The sequence below is a fragment of the Phaenicophaeus curvirostris genome, chromosome 14 (assembly GCF_032191515.1).
Source record: "Phaenicophaeus curvirostris isolate KB17595 chromosome 14, BPBGC_Pcur_1.0, whole genome shotgun sequence".
In the NCBI taxonomy this organism is placed as follows: domain Eukaryota; kingdom Metazoa; phylum Chordata; class Aves; order Cuculiformes; family Cuculidae; genus Phaenicophaeus; species Phaenicophaeus curvirostris.
In genome coordinates, this window is record NC_091405.1 from 18,799,110 (window position 1) to 18,823,689 (window position 24,580).

At 43.9% G+C, this 24,580-nt stretch overlaps 2 protein-coding genes across 4 annotated transcripts in view; one reads left to right on the forward strand and one right to left on the reverse strand.

The window, feature by feature from the left end:
- Window positions 1-45: 45 nt before the first annotated feature.
- Window positions 46-18,990, reverse strand: LSM14A (LSM14A mRNA processing body assembly factor). 3 transcript variants are annotated; one of them, XM_069868556.1, is made up of 10 exons: window positions 18,630-18,990; window positions 10,119-10,282; window positions 9,096-9,228; window positions 7,889-8,008; window positions 7,061-7,237; window positions 6,692-6,754; window positions 5,840-6,019; window positions 3,901-4,072; window positions 3,179-3,407; window positions 46-1,375 (listed from the first exon to the last, which is right to left on the reverse strand). In XM_069868556.1, exons 1-10 carry the CDS (start codon window positions 18,748-18,750, stop codon window positions 1,352-1,354), a joined length of 1,383 nt encoding a protein of 460 aa, XP_069724657.1. In that variant the 5' UTR covers window positions 18,751-18,990; the 3' UTR covers window positions 46-1,351. The 3 variants fall into 3 exon arrangements, with proteins under 3 accessions (XP_069724657.1, XP_069724656.1, XP_069724658.1); XM_069868555.1 differs by having other exon boundaries at window positions 7,889-8,011; window positions 18,630-18,989; XM_069868557.1 differs by lacking the exon at window positions 6,692-6,754 and having other exon boundaries at window positions 7,889-8,011; window positions 18,630-18,988.
- Window positions 18,991-21,841: 2,851 nt separating this feature from the next.
- LOC138726807 (transcription initiation factor TFIID subunit 4-like) overlaps window positions 21,842-24,580 on the forward strand; it is a 125,995-nt gene continuing 123,256 nt past the window's right edge. Inside the window, exon 1 of the mRNA XM_069868818.1 lies at window positions 21,842-22,660. Within this exon, the coding sequence (XP_069724919.1) occupies window positions 21,862-22,660 (799 nt within the window). The 5' untranslated portion in view covers window positions 21,842-21,861. The remainder of the gene's footprint in view (window positions 22,661-24,580) is intronic.

Below are 24,580 nucleotides of genomic sequence, written 5' to 3' on the forward strand. Positions count from 1 at the left end.
TCCAAGTTCTGAGAAGAAAGCAAAGAAAGAAGAGAAATCGACCCATTAGCTGAAAAGGTTTTAATCTTTGGATCCCTTTATTCCTGTGGCCTTCATATACAAATACAGACACAAGTGACCAGGTTCCGCTCCGGCGTGTCGAGCCTCGTCCCCCCGACCCGGCCAGGCGTCCGTCCTCCGGCGGCTGTGACTGCAGGGGCCGAGAACCAGAGGGGCGATGTCTCCGAGCTATGGGCTATCAAAACGCAAACAACTTCAAACACTAAGAATTCTTTAAATCGCTTATGTCTACAGGTATTACAACAAAGTTAACATCGCAAGGATTGACAAATGGAGACGACGCAGGTTTGTCCCAGGCGCTCCGGGAGAACCGTGAACGCGTCTGCCTGGTCCGTTATTAAAAAAAGTTAATAATTATCACTAAGTAAAATTAATTGCAAATTTTGACATACGAAAATTTCTTCTCTCCTTATTTGAAAATATCTCCTTAATTTGGTCAAATCCTGTGATATGCCAGAACCTACAAAATCCCACTCTCGCAGGAGAAGTGCGGAGCATATCCAGTTCCGTGTCATGGAAGAACATTGTCAAATCCTTATTACAGTCCAAATATAAAATCAAACCTTTAAGCCTGAAAAGCTGCTAAAGAAAAAACCCAACTAATTCAGTGTTCTTCAGCATCTCAAATTCTGCAATAACACAGTATGTTTGCCGACTTAAAAATGTTTATTCTTTAAAAAATTAGTTGCTTTTTATACAGCTATACAAAGTTTGTCGTGTTTCTTTGGCAATGGGATATAATGGAATTTTACAACTATATAAAAAGTTTCCTTTGCCTAAGAAACAGTATTTACTGTGTGTACATATCTGACTGACAAAGCAAGTTCCCTACTGTCCAGCACCCTAGTTGATAAAAGTACAACTATCTCCAAAGGGATATTACAGGATTCCCAAAAAACAACCTTCAGTGGATCAAAACACTCACAGTATCGACGGCCTTCTGCATACAATTGTCCTTACAGCGTGAAGCAATTATCAAATACACTTTAGTAATAAGAAAAATCCTTTCAGTGATGAAAAAATACTTAAACTCCATCGAAGTACTGCTTTATAATTAACTATACATAAGAAATTACTTATCCTTCTGTCTCAAATATATTTAATGCTCACGGTTTTCAAAGACGGCCATTTTTCAAAAGTAACTGCATTACACCCCTTTGAAATTAAATAGTTAAATCCCAGTGCTGGTGACAAGTATACAGCAAATTAACTTCATTCTTTGCAGAGATAGAAACTAATTCTCCGGATCAAGAAGGTCTGGACGTTCACCGGGCCTCAGCTTTCTTGTAGACTACGCAGCAACTTTGTTGTCTTTCTAGAGGGAACAACAGCAGAAAGACAAAATTAATTTTGCAAAACCAAAATTGCCAATTAATCCAGGTGACAGCAGCCAGAGAAGACGCACTGCGACGGCTCCTGTCAGAACAGAGCCCTCCCTGTGCAATCAGGTTGGTGCCTGGTCAGAACACGCCCAGGCTGGCACACACCGCTCAGCTCGCTCAGCTCGTCACCTTCAGCACCGCCTCCTTCTCATCTAGAAGGCTGGTAAAGTCTTTCCTTCAGAAATTCAAATCTTTGATCCTTAACTCTTCACTTCAACTCATGCTCAGCTACCAAAGACTCCATTAAATCACAGGACTTGTTGTTGCAAATGGATTGAGGAGTATAAGGGACACTCAGAAATCTCTGTGGCTCCCCCCCACCCTGTTTTTTCTTTTTCTCCAGTAAATACATTTAAATTTTCAAACTGAAAAAGGTTGCGTTGCAAAAGTCTAACTGCTCATGCAGTGAACTCCCAGAGAAAGTTCTTCTGTCCCAGTCAGAAACGTAAAAGCCTGCATTTACTTCCACCACTCTGCTTCATTGTATTCGTTAATGATTCTGAACAATATGCCAGGATTACTGCTGTTCCTTAACAAGCCAACGTTCGGAGCTGAATACACACACTTAATGCCATGAAAAACAGCTTGTACTGGAGTTATTAAAATATTTTGGGTCTGCAAGAAACTGAACTGTGCTGATTCACATAATCTGTATGATCAGCGAGCTTCCGCAAGAGTAGAACCTCTGTTGCTTCCCTGCGACACCACTAGCACAGAACACACCGCTGACAACTATTCTGCCCCTCCTCTGAACTGCTGGCAGGAGGAAGAGTTAAGATCAAGGGAAACAGAGAAAAGGATGCAACAGTTACAGAAGCAACAAATTGCATAACTGTACCACAAAGGAAGATTCTGCTTTTTAGTCACCATGGTTCTTACAGAACGAAATACTATTTCTATGCTTACATGATGATGAAAGCACATTTGTGCACCAGGTTAGCAGACTTAGACAGGGGCTTGTGCACAATGCTGAAAGGAACTTTAAGCTCTGTTCATGTTTAACTAAAAATGGAGCAGTAGTACCTATTTTAATCTTCTAAAGACACTTTTCTTATGACAGGGACCTTTTCTTTCACCTCTTTTATGCCCTGCCTCCCGCAGTTCCTTTGCTGAATGACTAGCTGACAAAGTCAATCCTGCCTTAGCTTTCCCAGCAGCTACTGCACGTAGCTCTGGGGAGTTAAGTTTAAAAAAACAAGCACGTAACAAGACCTTACAGAACTCAAATATTTGACCTTCCTTTTTGTAAAGGGACATGGCTATTCTTCAGTAACTTCAATTACTCTCTTCTAGGAGTTATATGGGATCTTAGATGTCTACTGGCTTTGTGCCAGCTCATTCACAAGGAATTAAAAAAAAATCTGTTGCACACTAGAATCAGTTAAATTACTCTCAGTCTTCCAATGTTGCTTAGAAAATGGTTGTGATTCACATGTCTAACACTTGTATTAAATCTGCAGAACTTCTACATCCTCCCCACCTCCCAGTTCCAGGTACAGAACAAATATTTAGGGCACACGCACAAAGGCTGCTTTTACTTTTGCTACTGTTGATTGTAAAATGATGCCATGTAACTAAAATGTCAGCATTAATAGACTTTCAGTTAAGCAGCTCAGAGTACCTGCAAAACCTTATTCAACAAATTCTAGTTCAACATCCAATCTATCAGCAGGACTTTTCTACCACTCGTTTCCAAGAACAGTATATCAGGTCACAGGAAGATAAATATACTTTACCCTATACTCAAAGTCAGCAAACTCCCTGCCTCCGCGACCTCCTCTGAATCCCCCACGGAATCCTCGCGGGGCAGTGAAACCACCTCTTCCACCTCCTCGTCCTCTTCCACCTCGGAAGCCAATTGCCCCTCTGCCTCTGAACCCGCCACGGCCACGATTGGGACGCAGTGGTATTCCGAAGGTCTCTGCATTTAGTCTTCTTTCCTCAGCCCAAGTGGGTCGCCGTTCTCTGCCACACAAAAGGAACAAGAAGTTTTAAAGTACACTTCAGAAGGAAGATCTGCCTCAATTAAAATCGCCAGAAAGCCCATTAAATGAGAAATGATACATTAGTCACATTGTAAATCTCCACATTATCCCTTCTGCAAGGATCTACGTGCCTGCCAAAATTAATTTAACTCAACAAAAAGGGATGTGCTACAGTATCAATGATAGATCAACAATGCTGTAAGAGTTTCCCATATGGAAGTAAACAGTCTGTATCCTCTGCACACAGCCATCACATATGAAAATAAATAAATAAAAGCTGCCTGCAATTTAAAACAAGAAGCAGAAAGTAAAAGCCTACAAGGAAATTGTGCGCTTCATATTCATTTTTGTCCACTGCATGTGGAAATAAGCTTTACTTTCTTTTGATCCAGTGTTTGCTGTAATGACCACTGCTGCCCTGTGACACAAACATGCACCAAGGATTCCAAGAAGCTTGCGCCTGCAGGCCATACCTATTGTCATCGCAGGAGATGTTATCAAAGAAGGATTTGGTTTTGTCATAGTAGCAGTTGGGTCCAAGTGGGTCTTCCTCATCTGCATTCCCTTCGCTATTTTGGGTATCAACACCTGAGTCACCTTTGTCTTCTCCATTTACAGGCTTCTCTGGTTTCTCAAGCTTATCTTCTGGAAAATAAAAGTAAACAGAAGCCTTCCACACCATCGTACTTAGCAAAACAGCACTGTTAACTTATTCCCAGACAGACACAAACAATACTCAAAGCTCAAAAATACCAAAATCCCTCCAAACTGTAATGTGCGTCAGACTGATTTCTGCAAATCAGGAGGTTTGGCTGTTGCTGTCTGGGAGATCAACATCCTCTATATTCTCTGTGGGTTTAATTAACAAAAAAAACCTGTGGTCAGATGGATTTGGTCATACTTTTTTATAACCTCCTAGCTTCTTCCTTTCCAGAATTAAAAGCCTCACTCAGTCATTCCCCATATAAAAAACATTCCATATTTCTGCTCATCCATATTACCCTTCCTTTTCCTTTGTCTTCTGGCTTTGCTGTTATCCCCTTTGAGACACAGGGCCTGCATTCATTATATGCTGTGAACAGATTTTATCATATATTTCTTTCCTAATAATGCCTGAAGTTCAGCTCACTGTTTTGACTGGTACTGAGAAAGCAGCTGATCGTTCAACAGAACTAGCTATCACTATCTTATCAGAGAATGCTTTAGGGTGGAAAGGATCTTGAAAAGTCCATCCAGTCCAACCCCCTTGCAGCGAGCATGGACAGCTTCAACCACACCAGGTTGCTCAGAGCCGCGTCCAACATGACCTTGAATGTTTCCAGGGATGGGGCTTCTACTACCGCTCTGGGCAATCTCTGCCAGTGCTCTACCATCCTCAGCAAAAAGATTCATACTCGTATCTCATCTAAATCTCCCCTGTTTTAGTCTAAAATCATTACCCCTTGTCCTACCACTACACTCCCTGATAAAGAGCCCCTTTCCATCTTTTGTTTAAGTCCCCTTTAGGTACTGAAATGAAGGCTGCAATAACCCTTCCACAACACACACACAAGAATTACCACTCTGCCTCATAAAATATTTCCATAGCTCTTCACGGTTAGCTTTCCCTCTCCTCTTTATTATTCTGAAAAAGATTAGTATCAACAGCAAACTGACAACTCATTTAAAAATGATCCAGAAAGAGGCAAACTGCAGAGAACAAATCCTATGGTGCTCCACTGGTGTTTCTTCTCTACGCTGAAATCTGACCGTTTATCCCTACCTTTTGTTTCCCAGCTTTTAGTGAACCGCTTACTGAAATAGGAACTGCCTATATTAACCTGTAACAGTTTTGTCCAAAAATAGCAGCAGCAGCGTAATGAGCAGGTGGCTGGTCACGAGAGAATGAGGTAATTAAAACAGAAGCCTGCTAGAAAACAAAACAGAAGTGCTGGCAGTATGGGTCTGAATGATTCCTGTTTCTCTTTGGAAAAGGGTAAAAGCAAAGATATGACAGAAACTTTCTTAAATTGCAAGTCTTACGCATCCTCCTGATTGCTTTTGGTCCATTGATAATTGAAAACATAAAATACAGGTTTTCTTTTAATGTATCTTTTCCACAACTCAAAAGTGAACTTGCACTACCAGGACTTCTGCTCAAATAACCTGCATTTTTAACCAACAGACTTCTTAGAACATGATGTATAATAGCTGATGGCTAAAATTCTGTCAAAACTCAAATATTGATTCAAGTATTAAGTTAATTAATTGGATTACTCCAGTTCACTTGCTCATTGATACTTTCTACCCTTTTTTTAATGACCACTACCATGACTCAGTACACTATGCATTTAAAAAGCTGTTCTCCAAGGTAGCATTAAAACTGCAAGACAGTTTTTCTCATTCTCAAATCTAAAGCAAAAATTGGGTTACCTTTTAGTTTGAGTTTATTATGAAATTCTCTATCAATTTCCTCCTTGTTGAATTGTGCATTTGCACTTTCAAAGTCAAAGTCCTTCTCAAACTTCATTGGACCATCCCTCCTAATACCAAATCTTCCTCGGCCTCCTCTGTGGCCTCCGCGGCCTCTCCGTGCTGCGGGTGCACCTGGAACTGAAAAGAGGGAAATTCTGTTTGGTTTTGTTTGGTAGACTGTTTTTAATTTGAGGGCAGCGTGGGTGCAGGTGGTTGGTCTTTGGGGTGGGGTTTTTGTTTGGTTGGGTTGGTTTATAATTCCTGAGGTAACAGGTTGGGAGTTCATGCATCCTCTTCCTGCACTGTTGTTAAAAGTCCTGTCAGAGCAGCTTGTAATTTGTAGATTCACTTACCATAATTACGGCAGTGACAACAGAGAGCACGACAGTACTAAACAACTTTCTAGAAATCATTAAAGGCTTTCTGAAGAGTTAAAATGTTAGTAGATTTTCAGTCAAGTATTTTCATAGAAAGGTTAACAGGTTTTATTTCATGCTATTTCATTTAGAAATCCAGGAATACTGCTTGGTTTTGCATTTTTATTCAAACCACTCAACACAGAGAGCAGCCAGAAGAGATTTTCTCTCCAACGTTGACTTTTTGTGCTCGTGTTACTCTGACACAATGCAAAGTTGTTATCCACTAGAAGCAATTTTTTATTACCTTAATCTGAACTGCAAGATGCCTGGACACTAGAAATGGATGTCCTAGCACTCCACAAACTATACACAATGTTGTATTTGAGCAGACTTATTAAAACCCTAAGGAAGTCTGAAAACAATGATAGCTATTTCTCAAAACAAGATTTACCACTTTGTCGTTTGTTTTCATTTCTGAGTTCATTTTCTGATCTTGAAACCTTGTGTGCTTCAGCTAAAGTTGGAAATAAAAAAATTATTTGTTTATCCAATTAGGTATTTTTGATCATACTTTTGTATATAGTTGTACGGTTCAGATTTCAGAAAAAACCAAACCTATAAAACAAACCCACTTCATAAAAGGAAACCAAGATAATTTAGAATATATGTTTGACTTCAAAACAAATATATATAATCCAGGTCTCTGCTCGCCAGCCTACTGGTAATGGACAGCAGGAAAACTCCTACGCGTTACCCTTAATAGGAGCGCTTCACAGATGTATGGGAGAAAATAAGCCATATGAAAATCCCCCAAAGCTACCTCGTCTGTGCTCTTGATTCTCTAGTGATTTTTGGCCGGCAGACACCAAGGGTCTGGCTGGTACAGGACTCCTCCTCCCAACTGGTGCTGGAGTGGGCAAGTGGGCTGAAGCTGTTTGTACGGCTTGTTCCATGGTGGGGCTCCTCCTTAAGTGATCTACTGGAGGGCTCGAACGACCTGGGAACAAAACAGAACAAAACCCGGACAGTTATCCACAAATAACTGTGGATTTGAGTTACTGTAGGCAACAAATTTTGACTGACAGGTCTATCTGCCTTACCAGTCAAGGCAGCTGTGTCCAAAGAAGAAATAAATATTTCTGCACCCTCAGATTCTCTAATCCAGAATGAAGGTTATTTAGCAATTTCCCCTTCCACTAGTCTAAAAGAAATAAGTGGGAGGACAATGAAACCCTATCAACCCATGCATGATGTGCATTTAGCTGTGGAATGAAATTTTTTGATTGACTGGAGGTAAAACTTCTCTTTCTGCCTCCCTGGAAAGCCAAGTGGAAAGTGACTGCTCCCAAAGGCAGAGATAGAGTTATGACACTGAAATTTCATTTCATCCAGCACACTCCACTGTACGATCACCACAAAATAAATGAATAGCGATAGCTAGTGCAGGTGTAATGCAGATGAAGGAGCTATAAGAGCTTCCCCACAAAGCGCTGTTCATACATTCCAATTTGCAGCATGAGTGACTGGAGCCAGAAACATGTTTAGAATAGAGATATTTGACCCAGCCAGACAAGTTTATGACACGGTACAGGTAAATTTACTAAGAAATTAGAATAAATCAAGAACAGAGTAATTAAAAAACATTTACCTTGAGACATTTGTGTTTTTAGTGATCTTGCATCTGTTGTAAATGCAGAACCAACTGTAGTGCTTTGGGACATGCTAGCACTGGCTGAAGAGTCTGTTCCAAAAGATGTTAAAGAGCCTCCTGCTTTGAAAGAAATAAGATAGTTATAAAACCTAGTTTAGACTTCTTTCTGGCCTCTGCTTTTTATTTTTAAATTAGCACTACATCATTAGTGAGGCCATATTGGGCAGTTATTCTAAAATACAGAGGTCTGCTCTTCCTTTCCACATACTACGTAAGTTCAATGTATTGTATGTATTCATAATAAATTGGTAAGGTTGGAATATTTTGATGGGTTTTCTCTAAAAAAAAAAAAAAAAAGAAAAAGAGAACACTGCTAACTTTACTATCACAAGTACTAACACAGCATAGTCATGACAGCATCTTACAGAGTAATAAACAAATATTTCTACTTAACATCTTTTAAAAAATAACTATGACTGTCCAATCTTATTAACTGATATCCAGTTATGGTCAATTCCGTAGCCTTCCTTTCATACAGCACAACATTTTCAGTACCAGGAATAACACCGTCACCGTAACAGTTACAAGACTACATAAGTTGCTGTGTGAGAAACTAAAAGGTGAAATAGAAACCTTTGAAAGAGGAATGACAGTAGGCTGGTGAGACTCAAAGAGCACCTACAATATAAAGAAGCAGCTACCCGTGTAGCTCACAAATGCTTCAAGCCTGTACTTAGTGCCAAGCTGACCTCTCACAAATGGCTGGAGGACTGTGCTGGCACACGGGCTGCTGAATAATCCAAACTCTTGGTTAAGGCACAAACCACCTGGACAACCTGGGATACCAGATGTCCACAGCACGGCTATTGGGCTTTTGTGGAGAAGCTGCCTCTACCGCTAGTGAAACATAATGAACACATGATGAATGTAATGAATATATACAAAAAAAATTCCTGACTACATGAACCTTTCCACGCTTGTCTCTCCAAGATAGGGTATTCGGTTCTCAATCGTAATTGTTTTGATTTGAGTGGCAAAGGCTATGAGAAACTTTCCACTTTTGAGCTGATCTGGGGGGCTGACACAAATTGAAGACTTTGGATGTTGATGGAATTGTAAACGCTGATTACTGTCTATGCACACACATGGAACTTCGCCTAGACCAAATAACTTCGAAAAGACCAAATAACAGAAAGGAACATACCAACTCCAACAGCACCAAACTGCTGCCCCACCAGTGGGCTCGGACTAAACTGACTGTAGGCAGGCATTCTGCCAAAAGGACCATAGGACCCCACAGACTGGAACGAAGATGTAGTCGAAGATCCTAGTGAGGACTGAAGACAAAACACATTTGCAGATAATTCATGTTTACACAAAAAGTAGGAAACAGTTCTGTAAGGCAAGAAATACAGAAACAGAAATGCAGTTTCACAGCTCTCAAGTACCACCAGCAGGAGTTGCACCACATATAGCAAAAGACCTTAGAGGATCGCAAGTGTACTTTGTAAGGAAGCACCAAGGATTTTATCTCAGGAACTAGTTAAACACTAGAAACAAACACTTTCATGGAATTATCAAGTTCCATTTGAACCAAAAATTTCCATCTTGTTCTCACGGATTATTTTAAGACACTCCACAAGCACAATCAACAAACCAACAAATTTCAGAGATCACAAATAATTATTTCTGTCAGTCCATTTATATTACAAAACAACAGATTAATTAACCCTGAAGGCTTCAAGCTGTAAATTCCTTTTTCTTCAGCAAGCAAGCACTTCCTATTCAAATAACTGCCCTTTAGTATAAAGCCTTTTTAAAACACATTGCTAGAAGAAACACTCTTTTAAAAGTCGTAGTCAGCAAAAGTTGCACAGTAAAATCCAAAAGGAAACAAAACCAAACAAAAAATCACTAGCAATTTGGGGAGGTCCTTCTAAGCCAAGTGCCTTTCAAAAATGGCATCAAGGTCTACCAGAAGTCATTAGTTATTTCTGAAAAAGAGGCAGCTTTGGCATCCAGCGCATCGTGCTAGAGTTAGAGTTCAACCTTGATTTCCACAGTTAACCACAAGATTCAAACAAGGAAAATCTTTCCAGAGTTCTTCACAATGGGTTGTGAACTTCACAGCAGCAAACATTTTGATTTTAAACACTCAGCAAGAGAGCACTTAAAAGCTATCAGGTTACATCTGCAGCAACAAACACCTAAAAATGTTTTCACTTACCTGGACAATAGCAGGGTCCTGTGGCAAAGAGCACTGAGGCTTTGGTGGCTCACAGACAGTTAGGTCTTTAATGTCACTACCACGGAATATAATATACTCAAAGACTTCATCACGAGGGGGTATGGGTCTATCGGTTGGTCTATCTTCTGTACCGAAGGAGCGAACTGCAAAATTGGGAAGGGAGAAAAAAATAAAAAACACCCCACATTCAACAAAACTGTTTCAAATATACTGCAGAGACCAACAGCTTTAGATAAAAACAGCAACATTTTCTCAAAGGGGAAAAAAAAGCTTATTAATTAGGCAGCATATTCTTCGCCATTATCAACTGCTTGGGCATAAACAAATAATTCGATCTTACACATTTCAGTTAAAAATCAAGCAGAAAGACATGTCTTCATTTCCTTACTGAGACATCACTTATGCTAACAGTCAGGTGTTGAATATTTCAACTGTTTTGTGAAGATAAGGGGAAACAGTGAAGCATTTTTTTTTGCTACAGTTAACACTTACTGTATATTATAGCAACAGGAACACCAACAAAGGCTAGCAAGCCAGTCCAGTGAATCAAGGATTACATGAGTTCAGATACTTGATATTCTGCACTTGTAAATCAGGAAAAAATTGTTAATACTACTAGAAACTAGAATATTAAAAATTACCTTAGGTGAAGTATTTTTCCATAGATTCAAGGTCTGAGTCAATATTTAAATAAAAATCAGGAATTTAGTAGTGCATATAGAGACAATTTTCACTAAGAAAAATGCATTCTTCCTGTAGGTCTAAGTTCCACATGCTCTCTGTCAAATTGAGCAAACTCACTGAGGCATAACTATCTTCCTAAGCATCCTGCTATCCTGCAACACACTTGAGATATTAAATTTATTTGATTCATTGAATTCCAACACTTTTCAGAGTGCATAGTGATGAAGCTTATCACGCATTTCTGTTCGTGCTACATATGATCACTACCACTGCATATGGATAGCATCACTACTTTCACTACACTCTCCAAGACTTTTCCTCACCAGGCTGCCAACTCCAGGTGAACAAGTGAAACAAACTAATCTGAAAAGATATGACTTCAAGAGCTAGAGTTTTGTAAGCAAAAACTGAAGAGTGAATTCAAACCAGATAAGAAAAAAAATAAGGCAGTCACATTCTACTGAACACCAACTTAAACAATCCATCGTCACTGTCCTAGCTCCACCCTTTTAAGAGGTTTTTCTTCGCTTTACAAGGTATTCCAGGTCACGCTGAGTAAACATCTGCATTTTGCTTTAATTTACCAGAATTAGTTTTCCCTCCATTTTCAGATGCATCAACAATTTGGAGATGTCATTAGGCACTTATTTGCAGCCATAAAGCCATTAGTCAAGAAAAGCAGAGCTTCCTGTAGAGCTGTATGAAGTGATACTGAGTCACTTCTCAGGCTTCACCAACCACTTCCCATCACTTGTTTCTTCTGGTACTACGCAAACAGAGCTCATCAGCCAAACATTACAAATCTTTGAGAAGCATAATTCAGGGGCAAGAGATCAACTCCACACTACAATGAAAAAACACATGAAGTGGTTACAATTATTTTCTTCATACTTAGATCATCTACTGAGCTGAAATTAATCAATTTTTCTATTGCTGGGCATCCAAATGTCTGCTCCGAATGGTACTATAAAAGGTAAACAATGTAGAAAAGCATATCCAGTTATAAGAATTTCAAACTTTTGTTGTGAAATAGATGTCTTTTCTTCCTCTACAGCAAAAAATACCTGAAGCTGAAGAATTTGCAGGAATTAACTCAAAGTAATACACAATACCTTAACATTATCAATTGGTCATGTACTACTGTAGATTATTCTGCAACTTCTCATTCATCACATCTTTCTATTTCACCGTCTTGTCTGCAGATGCTCCGATTATCAGACAACTATTAAATTAACTTGGTCCTTCATTCCATCATTTGGCTTGCTGTCTTGGTAAGTACAACCAGTTGATTTTGTATCGGTTCTCTCTGTCACACAGAAATGGTTGCTCCAGTAGCCATTTTGTGTACAAAGTCACACAAAACCAGCCACAGTGTGATCAGTAAGTACTTTACTTTCTAGCTAAAGTGAAGGAACTAAGCAGCAGCAACGCCACAACTACAGAATGCCATCTCATGTCTACATAGAAATAAAAATCTGAAGAACTATGGAAGAAGTCTAGCTTGAAAGTACTTCTTTTCTAAATCAGAGCTATACTGTACAGATAAGTATTTTACTATTAACGCCAGCATCACAAGACATATAGGAACAGTTTTAACACCTGGCAATTACCTTTATCCATTCTAAAGCAACAAAAAAAAGAACAATCTAACAATACCTTCTAACAAGTAAAGAGATTTTACTGTATGTCACACAGAATTTCTTTCTCTCCTCATCATAAAACTATGAAAATATCAAAAGGAAGTATTTTCATTTTCAATAACAAAAATTAGAAGCCACCCTTGAGATACTCAGCTGCGTATGCAACCAGATCATGACATTGATAAAGTAAACAATGGTTTTGCAATAAAACACATCAACAGTTGCTACTAAGAGTTTGGGTTTTTTTCTCTACCTCTCCATTGCCCCAAACCAAACTGGTCTTTGTGCAATTTTCTGCAAAACATGAAGACAATTTTGTCCAATGATGTTACCTCTGCTGGGAAGGGATAAGCAAACTCCTCTGATTTGGGGTTCAACCTTCCCTTCACACGCAAAGCAATAAAATAACTATCCCTGAGTCCAATTTCTTCTAAAGCAAGGAACCAGAGCCGCATGTGCAGCAATCTAAGAAAGCAGTTTACTATAAGGGCTGCTCAATGTTTTTTTTTGCGGTGTCTATCCCAACTAGGTCCTTCAGAAAGTAGCACAACAGAAAGAGTTGACTGTTACTTTTAACATTTTGCAAAGGGATAGTTATCATTACAGTTTTTTCTTTCCTAGTCTGGAACAGGATTTGACACAATCTGAATCCACTAAAGTAAGAAGTCTAATATTAAAGGTGGCAAGCACAGCAAGATTTTAGAAATAAATGGCTTTTAGCATAGTTTTGCACAATTAGAAATACCAAGTTGCCAGTCTCAAAAAGACAAGGTATTTGAGCTGCAGCGGTCTTAGAGCTCTCCTGGACTACTTCCTAAGACTACATCCTTTGTCCAGAACAAGGTACAGTGGTTCCTAAACAGCAAAATACTGAAGAGTGAGAGGAAATGAAAATAAGCAACGTGACAGATAACATAACCTTATTACACTGCCCAGGACTATGGCAAATCCATTTAAGCTGACCTTGTCAATTCAAGTCTTTTGTTATTTTGTTTTTTAAATAAGCCAAACTGGCTTTATGACTTGCAAACAAAAAGCAAACATAACATGTTAAAAAGAAACTTAAGTTTTTGTCAGTGTAACACGCACACTTAAGCAGCTAGCTAGAAGAAAACTAACACTGTTGAGCCTAACAGGATTCACATACATGACCTTATGCCCCAGTAGATCTACTAATTTCATATTAAAGCACCACAAGGAAATTTTTGTACAGATTTTAACTGGCCTCAACGTTACTACTATGCTATATTTTAATGCACACTACATTATACCACCACAGCATCCAAGAAAAGCATTGCAACTTTCCCTATCAGTTAACAGAAATTATTACCTGTTGATTAACAAAGAAAAAAAACAGCATTATTCAGAAGCCAAGCAACATATTCGGCTAGCAAAAAAGGCCTCTGTTCCCATATAATGTGAATTGTTGCAAATATGTAGTACAGCCTCTGTACACAGCACTGACACAATCTTGTCGGCCTTACTTCCTATGTAGCATACATACAGAGCAACCAGTCTTTCCTCACTCTTTAGATACCCACGAGACAACTGAAATGAGACCACAACTACCAGAACAGCTAATTGCAACTGCTGTCTCTCTTCAACACATCACAACCCTTTCCCAGTAAACATGCTCACATGCCTCACACAACATTACAGGAAAAGCAGTAATGTAAAGGAGCCAGCTTGTGGCAGACTCACTCCTTCCAAACAATTAATTCGGTTTGCATTCCCTTACTTGCAGGGGTGGTGAGTTAACAGGGAGACACTTATGAGGGAAGTATCCTGGAGGGGGCTTTGACAAGAAGAGGGTTTTTTTTCTGTGACACACTGAGCACAGGGCTGTTTTGGCACACATGCTTTAAACCTCAAGGCACAGAGGCACCATGGCGCTTAACTGCCTGAAAAATAACTTTATAAAAATTTGGTAAAAACTTAACCACTACTGTTCCTGCTCCCACCCTGAACAACAGGGAAGGTTCAAATCATCACAAGAATTCTTTTTTTTTTTCTGTCTCCATTTCCAAGTCTTACACAACATTAACTGAGTGAAAAAGCCTAAGAGAAAAGGAAGTTCTCTCTTTTAAGTGTCATTAAGCTATGGAACGCACTGTTCCAGATGGTGGAAAATGCCAGAAGTTGAACTACTTCTTAAATTACTGAAAGCATTTCATTAGTATCTATTAATTATAATAGTTCCAAAAGCAACTCTCAACGGTCCAACAGCTGATAAGTGAAAAATGATGCATTATACTAGAAACACAGTATATATTTTTCTGTTTCTTATACTCACATGCCTAAAGATTCCCTGCTGTTGGCAAAACCTTTTCTGATCCGATAAGGGTGTCCTTACCAACATTAAAAAACCATCTCTTTAAATCAGGGCCTTGAAATAGAAAGACATTATATATTACTAGCATGAACAATCACGGGCAGTTTTTAATGCTGCAACATGTTAGACCAAGCACAATTGGCCATGATTACAGCTGCCCTCAGGTAGGGCAGCAATCACTTTACAGCAAGAAATTTTACTCCTAACCATGACCTGCAAATGCTCTATTCTTCAACTGGTTGGACTAAATCATGTCTGAAAAGGTACAAATTAGAAGCATGAATTAAAAGGACATTGCAAGTTAATTTAACTTGAAACTTGAGAACAGTGGTTCCAAACACTCACTCTTAAAAGCCAGCAAAGAAAAAAATGTACACACCAATAACATACAAAACCCTCACATAACTGTTTAGCTTGCTTAATACTTGGCATCTGATAAATCTGTGAGTTTTCACTGTTAGTTAAATAACAAAACACTTCATGAAAGGCTGCATTGCTTTCCCCTATCAGATTCCAGCTTATAATAAAAGTGTTATGCTCAATATTTAAACAGTTGCCGTTTCCCTCATGAGACAGAGGCCACAATATTTGCTAGTGAAAGGATCACAGCTTTGTAAATAAAATGCTGATTAGAAAACTATAGGAGATTGCCCCTCAGTAAGTGAAGACTGTAATCAGTACCCTGTTAGAAATCAAAAAAAAAAAAAAATCTTATTTCTGTCTAAAACCCCAGAAGATTTAAGATAAATTAAAACATCCCATATGTGCAACTTCATGAGATTAATCTCAGGCTTCAGTTTAGGCCACTGAAGTCCTACCGTTAGGCAAATCTGTAGTTCCTCAAGAACAGATTCTACCTCTGCTTTTGTACTTAATTACACAATTTAAGTTAGGAAATGAATAGCAATAAGCCTCCCTGCACTCAACCCAGGTAATGCCAGCTACACAGCAGAGCAACTGAAAGCATCAAGTCATCTTTTGGAGGGTTGGGGGCGGGGGGGGAGGTTGTCTCTTTTTCTGGCAGAAAAATATACATTCGTGGTGAAGATCCACAGTAAACGGTTCTGGTTTGACTTCTGGACTCACTACAGGAAGAGGAGACAACTGCTGCCCGATCAACATATTTACATCTACAGATAGTTCAGAAGGAAGATCTGTTGCTTTCACACACAGACCCTGCCACATCTGTCACCTTATACACATGCTATCAGACCACATTTACACGACCTAAACCTGCACTTATTCAGAAACCGGAAAACTCTATAGAGTTAAGCATTTTGTTCACAAGCACAATGAACTGTTTTGCAGTCTAATACGGTTGTTATCAGCTTCCAGATTAATCTCCAGATTTTTGGTGCCAGGTGGCCTAGAAATACTGGTTTACTCTCTTCTGAATCACAACACTGTATTACAAAACACATTCTTCAGCTAACTCAGGCAAGTTTTATTCAAGCAAATGCAATGGTTTAGATTTACATTTGTGATGAGAGCTATGGAAAGAGAGCAGATTAGATTTGTAGCTGTAGCTTGATCTGTCTTAACTACACACACTTTGGCAAATATGCCATAATATGACTGAACCACTCTTCAGAAGCCATGCAAAATTGGCTTGGTCAGCACTAAATCTCTCTAATTTAGGCCAAGACTACCACAAGGTCCTCAAGGATGAGATTCTTCTAAGTGCTTTTGTACAACCACTACCAATCATAGCATGCAACTGAATTTCTTAACATTTATTTCTAATTGCGCTGCTCATCTTTTTCTCATATGAGCAAATGCTGTCCTTTTTAAACAGATAATGCAATGCCAGCAAGGTAATTTAACCTAAAGGCAACTCTAGAAGTAAGTAAATTCACATTATGAAAGCTAAATGCTCCATAAATGAACTGTGCAGGCCTGGGACCAAACCTACAATAAGGTATTTCAAAACATACATGTAAGAATTTATGAAACAAAGCGAACTATTTCTTAAATAATAATTATCAGGAGGGAGAGGGGGGGGAAAAATGGCCTTAAAGTGGCAAGGCACACGAACCAGAATTACCACAAAGGCCAATGCCAGATGAAAGCAAATCAATGGCTACACAGTATTGGCTCCGAAGATCGGCTATCACACACACCAACTATGTATAAACATAACAAACTGCCCTTACGCTAGACTCCTAAGCCTATGGTATCAAACAGGAACTGAGGTTTGGAATACTTTCAGTCTCAAATATTTAATTACCATGAGGATCAATTTTCCCCCTTACTTAATGCCTGGATAAACTCTGCTTTTATTTAGGCATTTAGATTATCTAGCAATAATTCACAGAGTCAAAAAATGAAAAGCAAAGAATCATTGAGTTCTGCAGAACCTATCATAAAGAAGCTATTAAAAATTCTGACTTAATGTTCTACATGAATATTGCACGTTCACTGCCATGGCTGATATACTTGTGTTGAATGCATTGTCATGCACAAAAACCAGCAAAGTCCTCCAGATGCCCAGTTTCAAAGCTTTTCTTTTTTATCCCCAAGTCCCTGACTCTCTTCTCGGTAAACTCATCTTCCTAATTTTCTTATACATCCGCACATATAGTCTCCGCTGGCGTCTGTACACAATTTGCATTTACACAACACCATACAGCAACCTCTGAAACGAAGAGGTTGCAACGTTTCTTTGGCGATAACCCAGCACTCATGGAATCCGCTTTATACCTCAGTTGCCTCCCACCTCAGTATGCAGAAGAGTTCAGTTGTACGCAGCCCTGTACCCTGCAGGGCTGGAATTCTTAGATGCAAAGAAATCCTCTTTCCAGCCTCCCCCTCCCACTCTTTTACGCACTAACTCTGGACAACTTCCTCCACCATGGGCTTCACCCTTTCACTCTATCCAGGCCTCCCTTTAGTGGCTGAGAGCGTGCCCCTCTTCTTCTTTGTGCCTCTGCCGCTGCTTGCAACCTCTCTGTGACCCAGAGAGTGGTAGGAGCGGGTCCCTTTGCTCCCAAAGTCCTTGCTTACCTCCACCTCAGCCAGGAAGTTGCTCCATCCGGAAGGATGGCGCGAGGATGCAGTTGTGGCCAAAACTACGCAGGCTCCCACTGAAACTGGACTGTGATGAGCAGCTCAACAAGAGCCAGCAATATGCACTCAGAGCCCAGAACGCCAACTGCATTCTGGGCTGCACCTAAACAAGTGTGGCCAGCAGGGTGAGGGAAGGGATTCCGTCCCTCTACTCCGCTCTCATGAGACTCCACCTGCAGCCCTGTGCCCAGTTCTGGAACCCCAAACACGAGAACAACATGGAAGGGTTGGAACGAGCCCAGAGGAGGCCATGAAGACGATCTAAGGGCTGGATCACCCCTGTTATGAGAACAGGCTGAGGCAGTTAGGGTTGTTCAGCCTAGAGAAGGCTCTGAGGAGACCTCATAGTGGCCTTGGAGCCCCTACTAAAAGGGGCTCCAAGAAAGCTGGAATTTTTTTATGAGGACATGGAGTGAGAGCACAAGAAAAAATGGCTTTAAATTGGAAGGGGGAAGATTTAGATTAGACACTAGGGAAAAATTCTTCACGAGGAGGGTGGGGAGTCTCTGGCCCAGGTTGCCCAGAGAAGCCGTGGCTGCCCCATCCCTGGAAATGTTCAAGGCCAGGTTGGATGGGGCTTGGAGACCCCTGATCCAGTGGGAGTTGTCCCTGCCTATAGCAAGGGGTGGGACTGCCTAGGTTTTGAGGTTCTTTCCAACCCAACCCATTCCACGGCTCTACGACGCCCGCCGAGCCCCGAAGCCGCGGCTGGGCCCTCCCTCGGGGGATTTCAGGCCTCCCCCGCGTCCCCCCCCGCCCGGCCCTCACCCTTGGCCAGCGCCACCGTGGAGTTCTCGGTGTCGATGGTGTACAGGATCCCCTCGTAGCGGATCTCGGCCTTGGAGATGAGGCTGATCTTGCTGCCGATGTAGGGCGTCCCCCCGCTCATGGTGCCGGCTGCTCGGTCAGGGACCCCCCCCCGCCTCCTCCCCTGCCGAGCGCAAACAGCCGAACGAGCTCGGCTCCGAGTCGCAGCAGGCGCTCTTCTCCTCCCGCGTCGAGCGCGACCTCCCGCCGATCCCCGGGCGCCGGCTCTCCCCGCGCAGACTCCCTCAGCACAGCCCGCACCCACAGCGCCCCGAGCCGCCCAACATGGCCGCCGCCTTCATCTTCCCTCACAGCCGCCGCCCCCCCCCTTCCCCGCTTCGCTCCGGCCGCGAAATGGATGCCGGGAGCCGCGCGGGTCTCGCGAGAGGCAGCGCAGATCTCGCGAGAACGGGCGGGGCGCGCGGATCCGCGCAGGTCCCAGAGCCCTCCTGAGCCCCTGGCGGGAGAGAGGGAGGGGGTCCTGAGCGGAGAGTGAGGGCACAGGGCGAGGGGGAGCGGGTTTAAGCTGAAATAGAATGGTTAGAGTTGGAAAGGACCTCAGAGTCCAGCCAGTCCCACCCCTGCCCTGGGCAGGGACACCTCCCACTGGATCAGGTTGCTCCAAGCCTCATCCAACCTGGCCTTGAACCCCTCCAGGGATGGGGCAGCCACAACTTCCCTGGGCAGCCTGGGCCGGGGCCTCCCCGCTGTCATGGTGAAGAAATTTCTCCTTGTATCTAGTCTAAATCTGTCCTGCTCCAGTTTATACCCATTACCCCTCGTCCAATCACTACAAGCCTTTGTGAACAGTCCCTCCCCATTTTTCTTGTAGCCCTTTCAGGTACTGGAAGGCTGCTATGAGATCTCAGAGCATTCTCCAAGCTGAACAAGCCCAACTTTCTCAGCCTGTCCTCCCATGGGAGGTGCTCGATCATCTTCATAGCCTCCTCTGGACCCGTTCCAACAGTTCCATCTCCTTCTTACATTGAGGATTCCAGAACTGGACACAGTACTCCAGATGAGGTCCCACAAGAGAGGAACAGAGGGGCAGAACCACTTCCCTCAGTGTGCTGGCCACACTGCTTTTGATGCAGCCCAGGATACGGTTGGCATTCTGGGCTATAAGTGCACATTGCTGGCTCATATCAAGCTTCTCAAGGGAGAAATGTTTGCCTGTGAGGGTGGGGAGGCCCTGGCACAAGTTGCCCAGAGTAGTGGTGGCTGCCCCATCCCTGGAGGGGTTCAAGGCCAGGTTGGCTGGGGCTCGGAGCAACCTGATCCAGTGGGAGGTGTCCAGTTGAAACGGACGGGATTTGAGGTCCCTTCTGACCCAAACCTTATTAGTGTCTGCAGCTCCCTGAAAGGAGGTTGTAGAGAGGTGGGTGCTGGGCTCTTCTCCCAAGTAACAAGGTGATGGGGTGAGAGGAAATGGCCTCAAGTTACACCAGAGCAGGTTCAGATCAGACATCAGGAAAAGTTCCTTCACCAAAAAGGTTCTCAGGCACTGGCAGAATTTCCAAGTAGAAACATTTGTTCAAACTCCAAGTTTAAGTCAGCTATATCATTCCATAAAAGGAACACTCATTTGCTAAGCAATTCTTTGATGTATAGATCTGCCTATCCTTAATCCTCTTTTCCATAAGCCCTACTGTGCTTTTGCATGGACTCACTGCACCCTCTCCTGTTTATGCATCCTGACCACACCTTTGGGCCTTCTGTACTTATTTAAGAAATGCGTACTGGTTTAATTTCCAGAGACATTTAAACTTATCCCAATAAACTGATGCAACCCATTTTTAATGCATTTAAAAAGCGGTTTATTTTGATTCATCATAAACCCGCTCCTAAATGTATAAACAGATCCTCAGGATAAACTACCCTGAATAAAAAAGTAACCTACATTGTGAGGAAACAGATGGCAACAGACCAGCAGTTATTAGTGGTTTATTCTTGTGACTGAAGCAGGTCATATGATGTATGATGTAACAGATTGAGCCTGGGAATGGAGGAAAGCTGTGTGCACACGTGCACCGTGAGCCCCTCACGCGTCTCCATCAGCACATTGTGCAATTCAGTTGGGTTATTCACTGACACCTTTTTCTGTTTTGTGGAAAACCCTGAAAATCACACAGTGAAGAACACAAAAGATCTCTAAGATCTCAGAGTCCAACCATCAGCTCAACACCACTGTGCCTACTAAACTGTGTCCCAAAGCACCACATCTACACATCTTTTAAATCACTCCAGGGATGGTGATGGCACCACATCCCTGGGCAGCCTGCTCCAATGCTTCATCGCTCTTTCAGTGAAGACGTTTTTCCTAATATCCAACATAACCCCCCAGCACAACTTAAGGCCGTTTCCTCTCATCCTATCACTGGCTACTGGGGAGAAGAGACCAGCAACCACCTCAGCAGCCCCTCAGTGTCTTTCTTGTAGTGATGGGCTCAAAACTAAACACAAGATTTGAGGTGCACCAAGCGCCAAGTACACAGGGACGATCCCTGCCCTGCTCCTGCTGGCCACACCATGGCTGATACAAGCCAGGATGTCACTGGCTTTCTTGGTCACCTGAGGGTGGGGAGGCCCAGAGGCGGCGGCTTGCCCAGAGCAGGGGTGGCTGCCCCATCCCTGGAGGGATTCAAGGCCGGGTTGGATGGGGCTGGAGCCCCTGATCTAGTGGGAGGTGTCCCTGCTCATGGTAGGGGTGGAACTGGATGGGATTTGAGGTCCCTTCCAACCCACAGAATCACAAGGTTGGAAAGGACCCACTGGATCAGCGATTCCAACCATAAACCCAAACCATTCTAGGACTCTATTTACCAGCGAAGAGCTGCCTGTCCAAGCCCTGCCTGTGACCTCCCTGCGGACACAGGGAGACACACCGAATGCCTCCTATGCACCCCTAAACTGCAGCCCCTCGGCTCGGGGGGAGCCGCCCGCCCCGTCCCCGCTTCCCGCCCGCAGCGGCAGAGAGGCTCCCGCCATCCCGGCCCTGGCCCCGCCCACCACCCAATACCCGACACGGAGACCCCGCCCACAGCCCAGGCCCCGCCCACCACCTCAGTCGCGCCCACAGGGGCCCCGCCCCGCCGGCGGGGGCGTTGCCCGGCGGCCCCTCCCAGCGTGCCCCGCGCGCGGCAGAGCCCGGCGCGCCTGCGCGCTGCGCCGCCGGCTCCCAGCTCAGCGCAAGATGGCGGCGGGCGCCTCCGACCCCCTGGAAGAGATGCTGCTCTTCTCCGACGAGGTGGACGAGAAGGCGGTCAGCGACCTGGTGGGCTCCTTGGAATCGCAGCTGGCCGCCGGACGGAGCTCGGCCGAGGCGCCCCAGCCCAGGACCTCCGCCCCGTCCCAGCAGCCGCAGCGCCAGGGCAGCCCCGTCCCGCAGCCCCCGGGGCGCCCCGCGCCGCCCCCCGCTCCCGAGCGGGCGGCGGGCGGCGCCGCGGAGCCGCGAGCCCCGGCGGCGGCGGGAGCGGGGCGGGCAGCGAGTGTAAACAGTAGTAGCGTGCAGCAATCACTCCCGCGCGCCCCCAGCCCCGCCGCGCCCCCCGCCCGGCCCCTCAACCACCACGTGCCCGCCCGCGACGCCGCCAGCCCCGGCGGCAGCCCCCCCGCCGCCGCCGCCCCCGCCCCGCCGCAGCGCGCCCAGCCCGCGGGCTCCGCCGACGGCGACCCCGGCGACGCCTCCCCGGCGGCGGCCGTGCGAGCCGCCGACCCGCAGCCCAAGCTCCCCGCGGCCAACGCCTCCGCCAGCCCCGCGCCCGGACCCGCCGCCGCGCCGGGACCCGCCGCCGCGCTCGCCAACTGCGCCGCGGCGGCCAAAGCGGCGGCGGGCGGCGCCTCCAAGCCGGGCGGCGCCCTCCCCGCCGCCCCCCAGGCTCTGTCGCCCCGGCCCGCGCCGCCCGCCCCGCGCCTGGTGGCCCCGCAGCTGATCGTCCGGCCGCCCCAGCAAACCACCATCCAGCTGCCCCCCGGCTTCACCATCCCGCCCGGTAAGTGCGGCCGCTCCCTCCGGCGCCTCCTGCCCGCGGGACCTTCCCGCCCTCCCGCCGAGCTGGAGAGGAGCCGCCCGCCCCGGGGCGACGTCTGACCGGCGGGCGGCCCTTGATGAGGATGCAGAGTAATTGGGGGGGCAGGTTAATGAGTTACTCGGTGAGGGAGGGGGCGGCGGTCACGGTGAGTTCGTGCTGGCCTGGAGAGGGGCAAACCCGGGTGCTGGCAGCCTCCTCCCTGGGTTTGGAAGGAGTCCGGGCTGTGGGCATCCTCTTCTGCGTGTTGTGAGGGACTCTGCGCTGTTCTTAGCCTTTTCGATCTGTTTTAAAGGACTCTGGGCTGTTCGCATCCCTTTCTGTGTGTTTTAAAGGAGTCCGAGTTGTTCTTATCCTTTTCTGTGTGTTTTAAAGGACTCAGTGCTGTTCTTACCCTTTTCTGTGTGTTTTAAAGGACTCTGCGCTGTTCTTACCCTTTTCTGTGTGTTTTAAAGGACTCTGCGCTGTTCTTACCCTTTTCTGTGTGTTTTAAAGGACTCTGCGCTGTTCGCATCCCTTTCTGTGTGTTCCGTGGGACTCTGGGCTGTTAGCATCGTTGTTTTGAAGGGCTCTACTTTCTGTTTTACTCTTTGATAGTCTTGAAAAGTTTTGCTTCCTCAGAGAGTGCCTTCTGCTGTGAATCCTGGCTAATTTGTGTCACTTTATCCCAAATGTTTAATTTGGGTGAGTGATGGTGCCATTCTCTGCTGCATCTGGGCAGCCCTTACATCACTGATTTTATCATGTCTGAAGCGACTGCTGCGTTCTGTCTGTTCTCCTCTTAGTTTCTTAACTTTCATCACCAAAAAATCAGTTTGGCAAGGTTGCTAACTAACCAAGCTGTGTCCCTTCACCCCAGCCATTCCCACTCTGTCTGTGTATCATTTAATCTGAAATTGGGAAATGTTCTCTGGCCCCCTACGTATTGTGAAAAGTTGGTAAGTTTGTGCCTTTTTGATTTAGGAGCCAATTTATTTTTTGGTATAAATATTGATAGGATGCACAGAGATATCGGTGTAGCTTGAAATAGCTTGTTCCTTCCACCATGTTTCTGAAAATAACTGATATTTATTAGCTAAGTAAAGCAAAAATGTGATGGTGTAAAAGGTGCTTCTAAGAGGACTTTGACGACTTGTGTCTTTGACCACTGTTTATGAAACTCCTGCTCCAAATTCTGATGCCCCAGCCAGGTGAAGCTTGGTGATTCTGTGAAGACTGACTTAAAACAGATGAGAGGTTGCTATTCAGACTGTGTTAGCGCCTTAAGCCTTTGATTTCCTGCTGTTAATCTGTTTGACAGTTAATATACACATATGATAACGTGTATCATAACTTTGCATACAGTTTCTGAAGCTTATTCTGTCCGTACCTTGTTCTGCTGCCTAATTTTCAAGTAGAAGATGAGAACAGAGCCCTTGAGAGCAATGTGGACCCAGGTTTAGAAAAGTGTTCTGGAACTAATACTGTGAAAAATTATAATTTTATTTTATTACAAGCTAGTTTGAAATCCACTAAATTTGTATAAACATGAAGATAGCGTAGTCTGAGATGAAGGTATTCTGAAAAGACAATGTTGTTTTTGAGTTTTTACTCTTTAAATTAGTGGATCATTTCTAATTACTTTTGAAGCTCCTGTATTACAAACTTCTGTCTAAAGCAGAAATTTGGAATCAGTTTTTTAAAATAGGCTATTTTAGCATAGAATACTCGTAAGTTGTGTACTTCATCTTTACGGGAGTCACAGTAAGGAAAAATCAATCTTGTAATTACTAGAATCGTAAACCAGATTCTGGTTCATGCATTTTATTCAGTAAAACAAATTTCGAGTTTTCCAAATTGAATTTAAACATGACATTAATATGTGAACATTTATGCTTATATAGT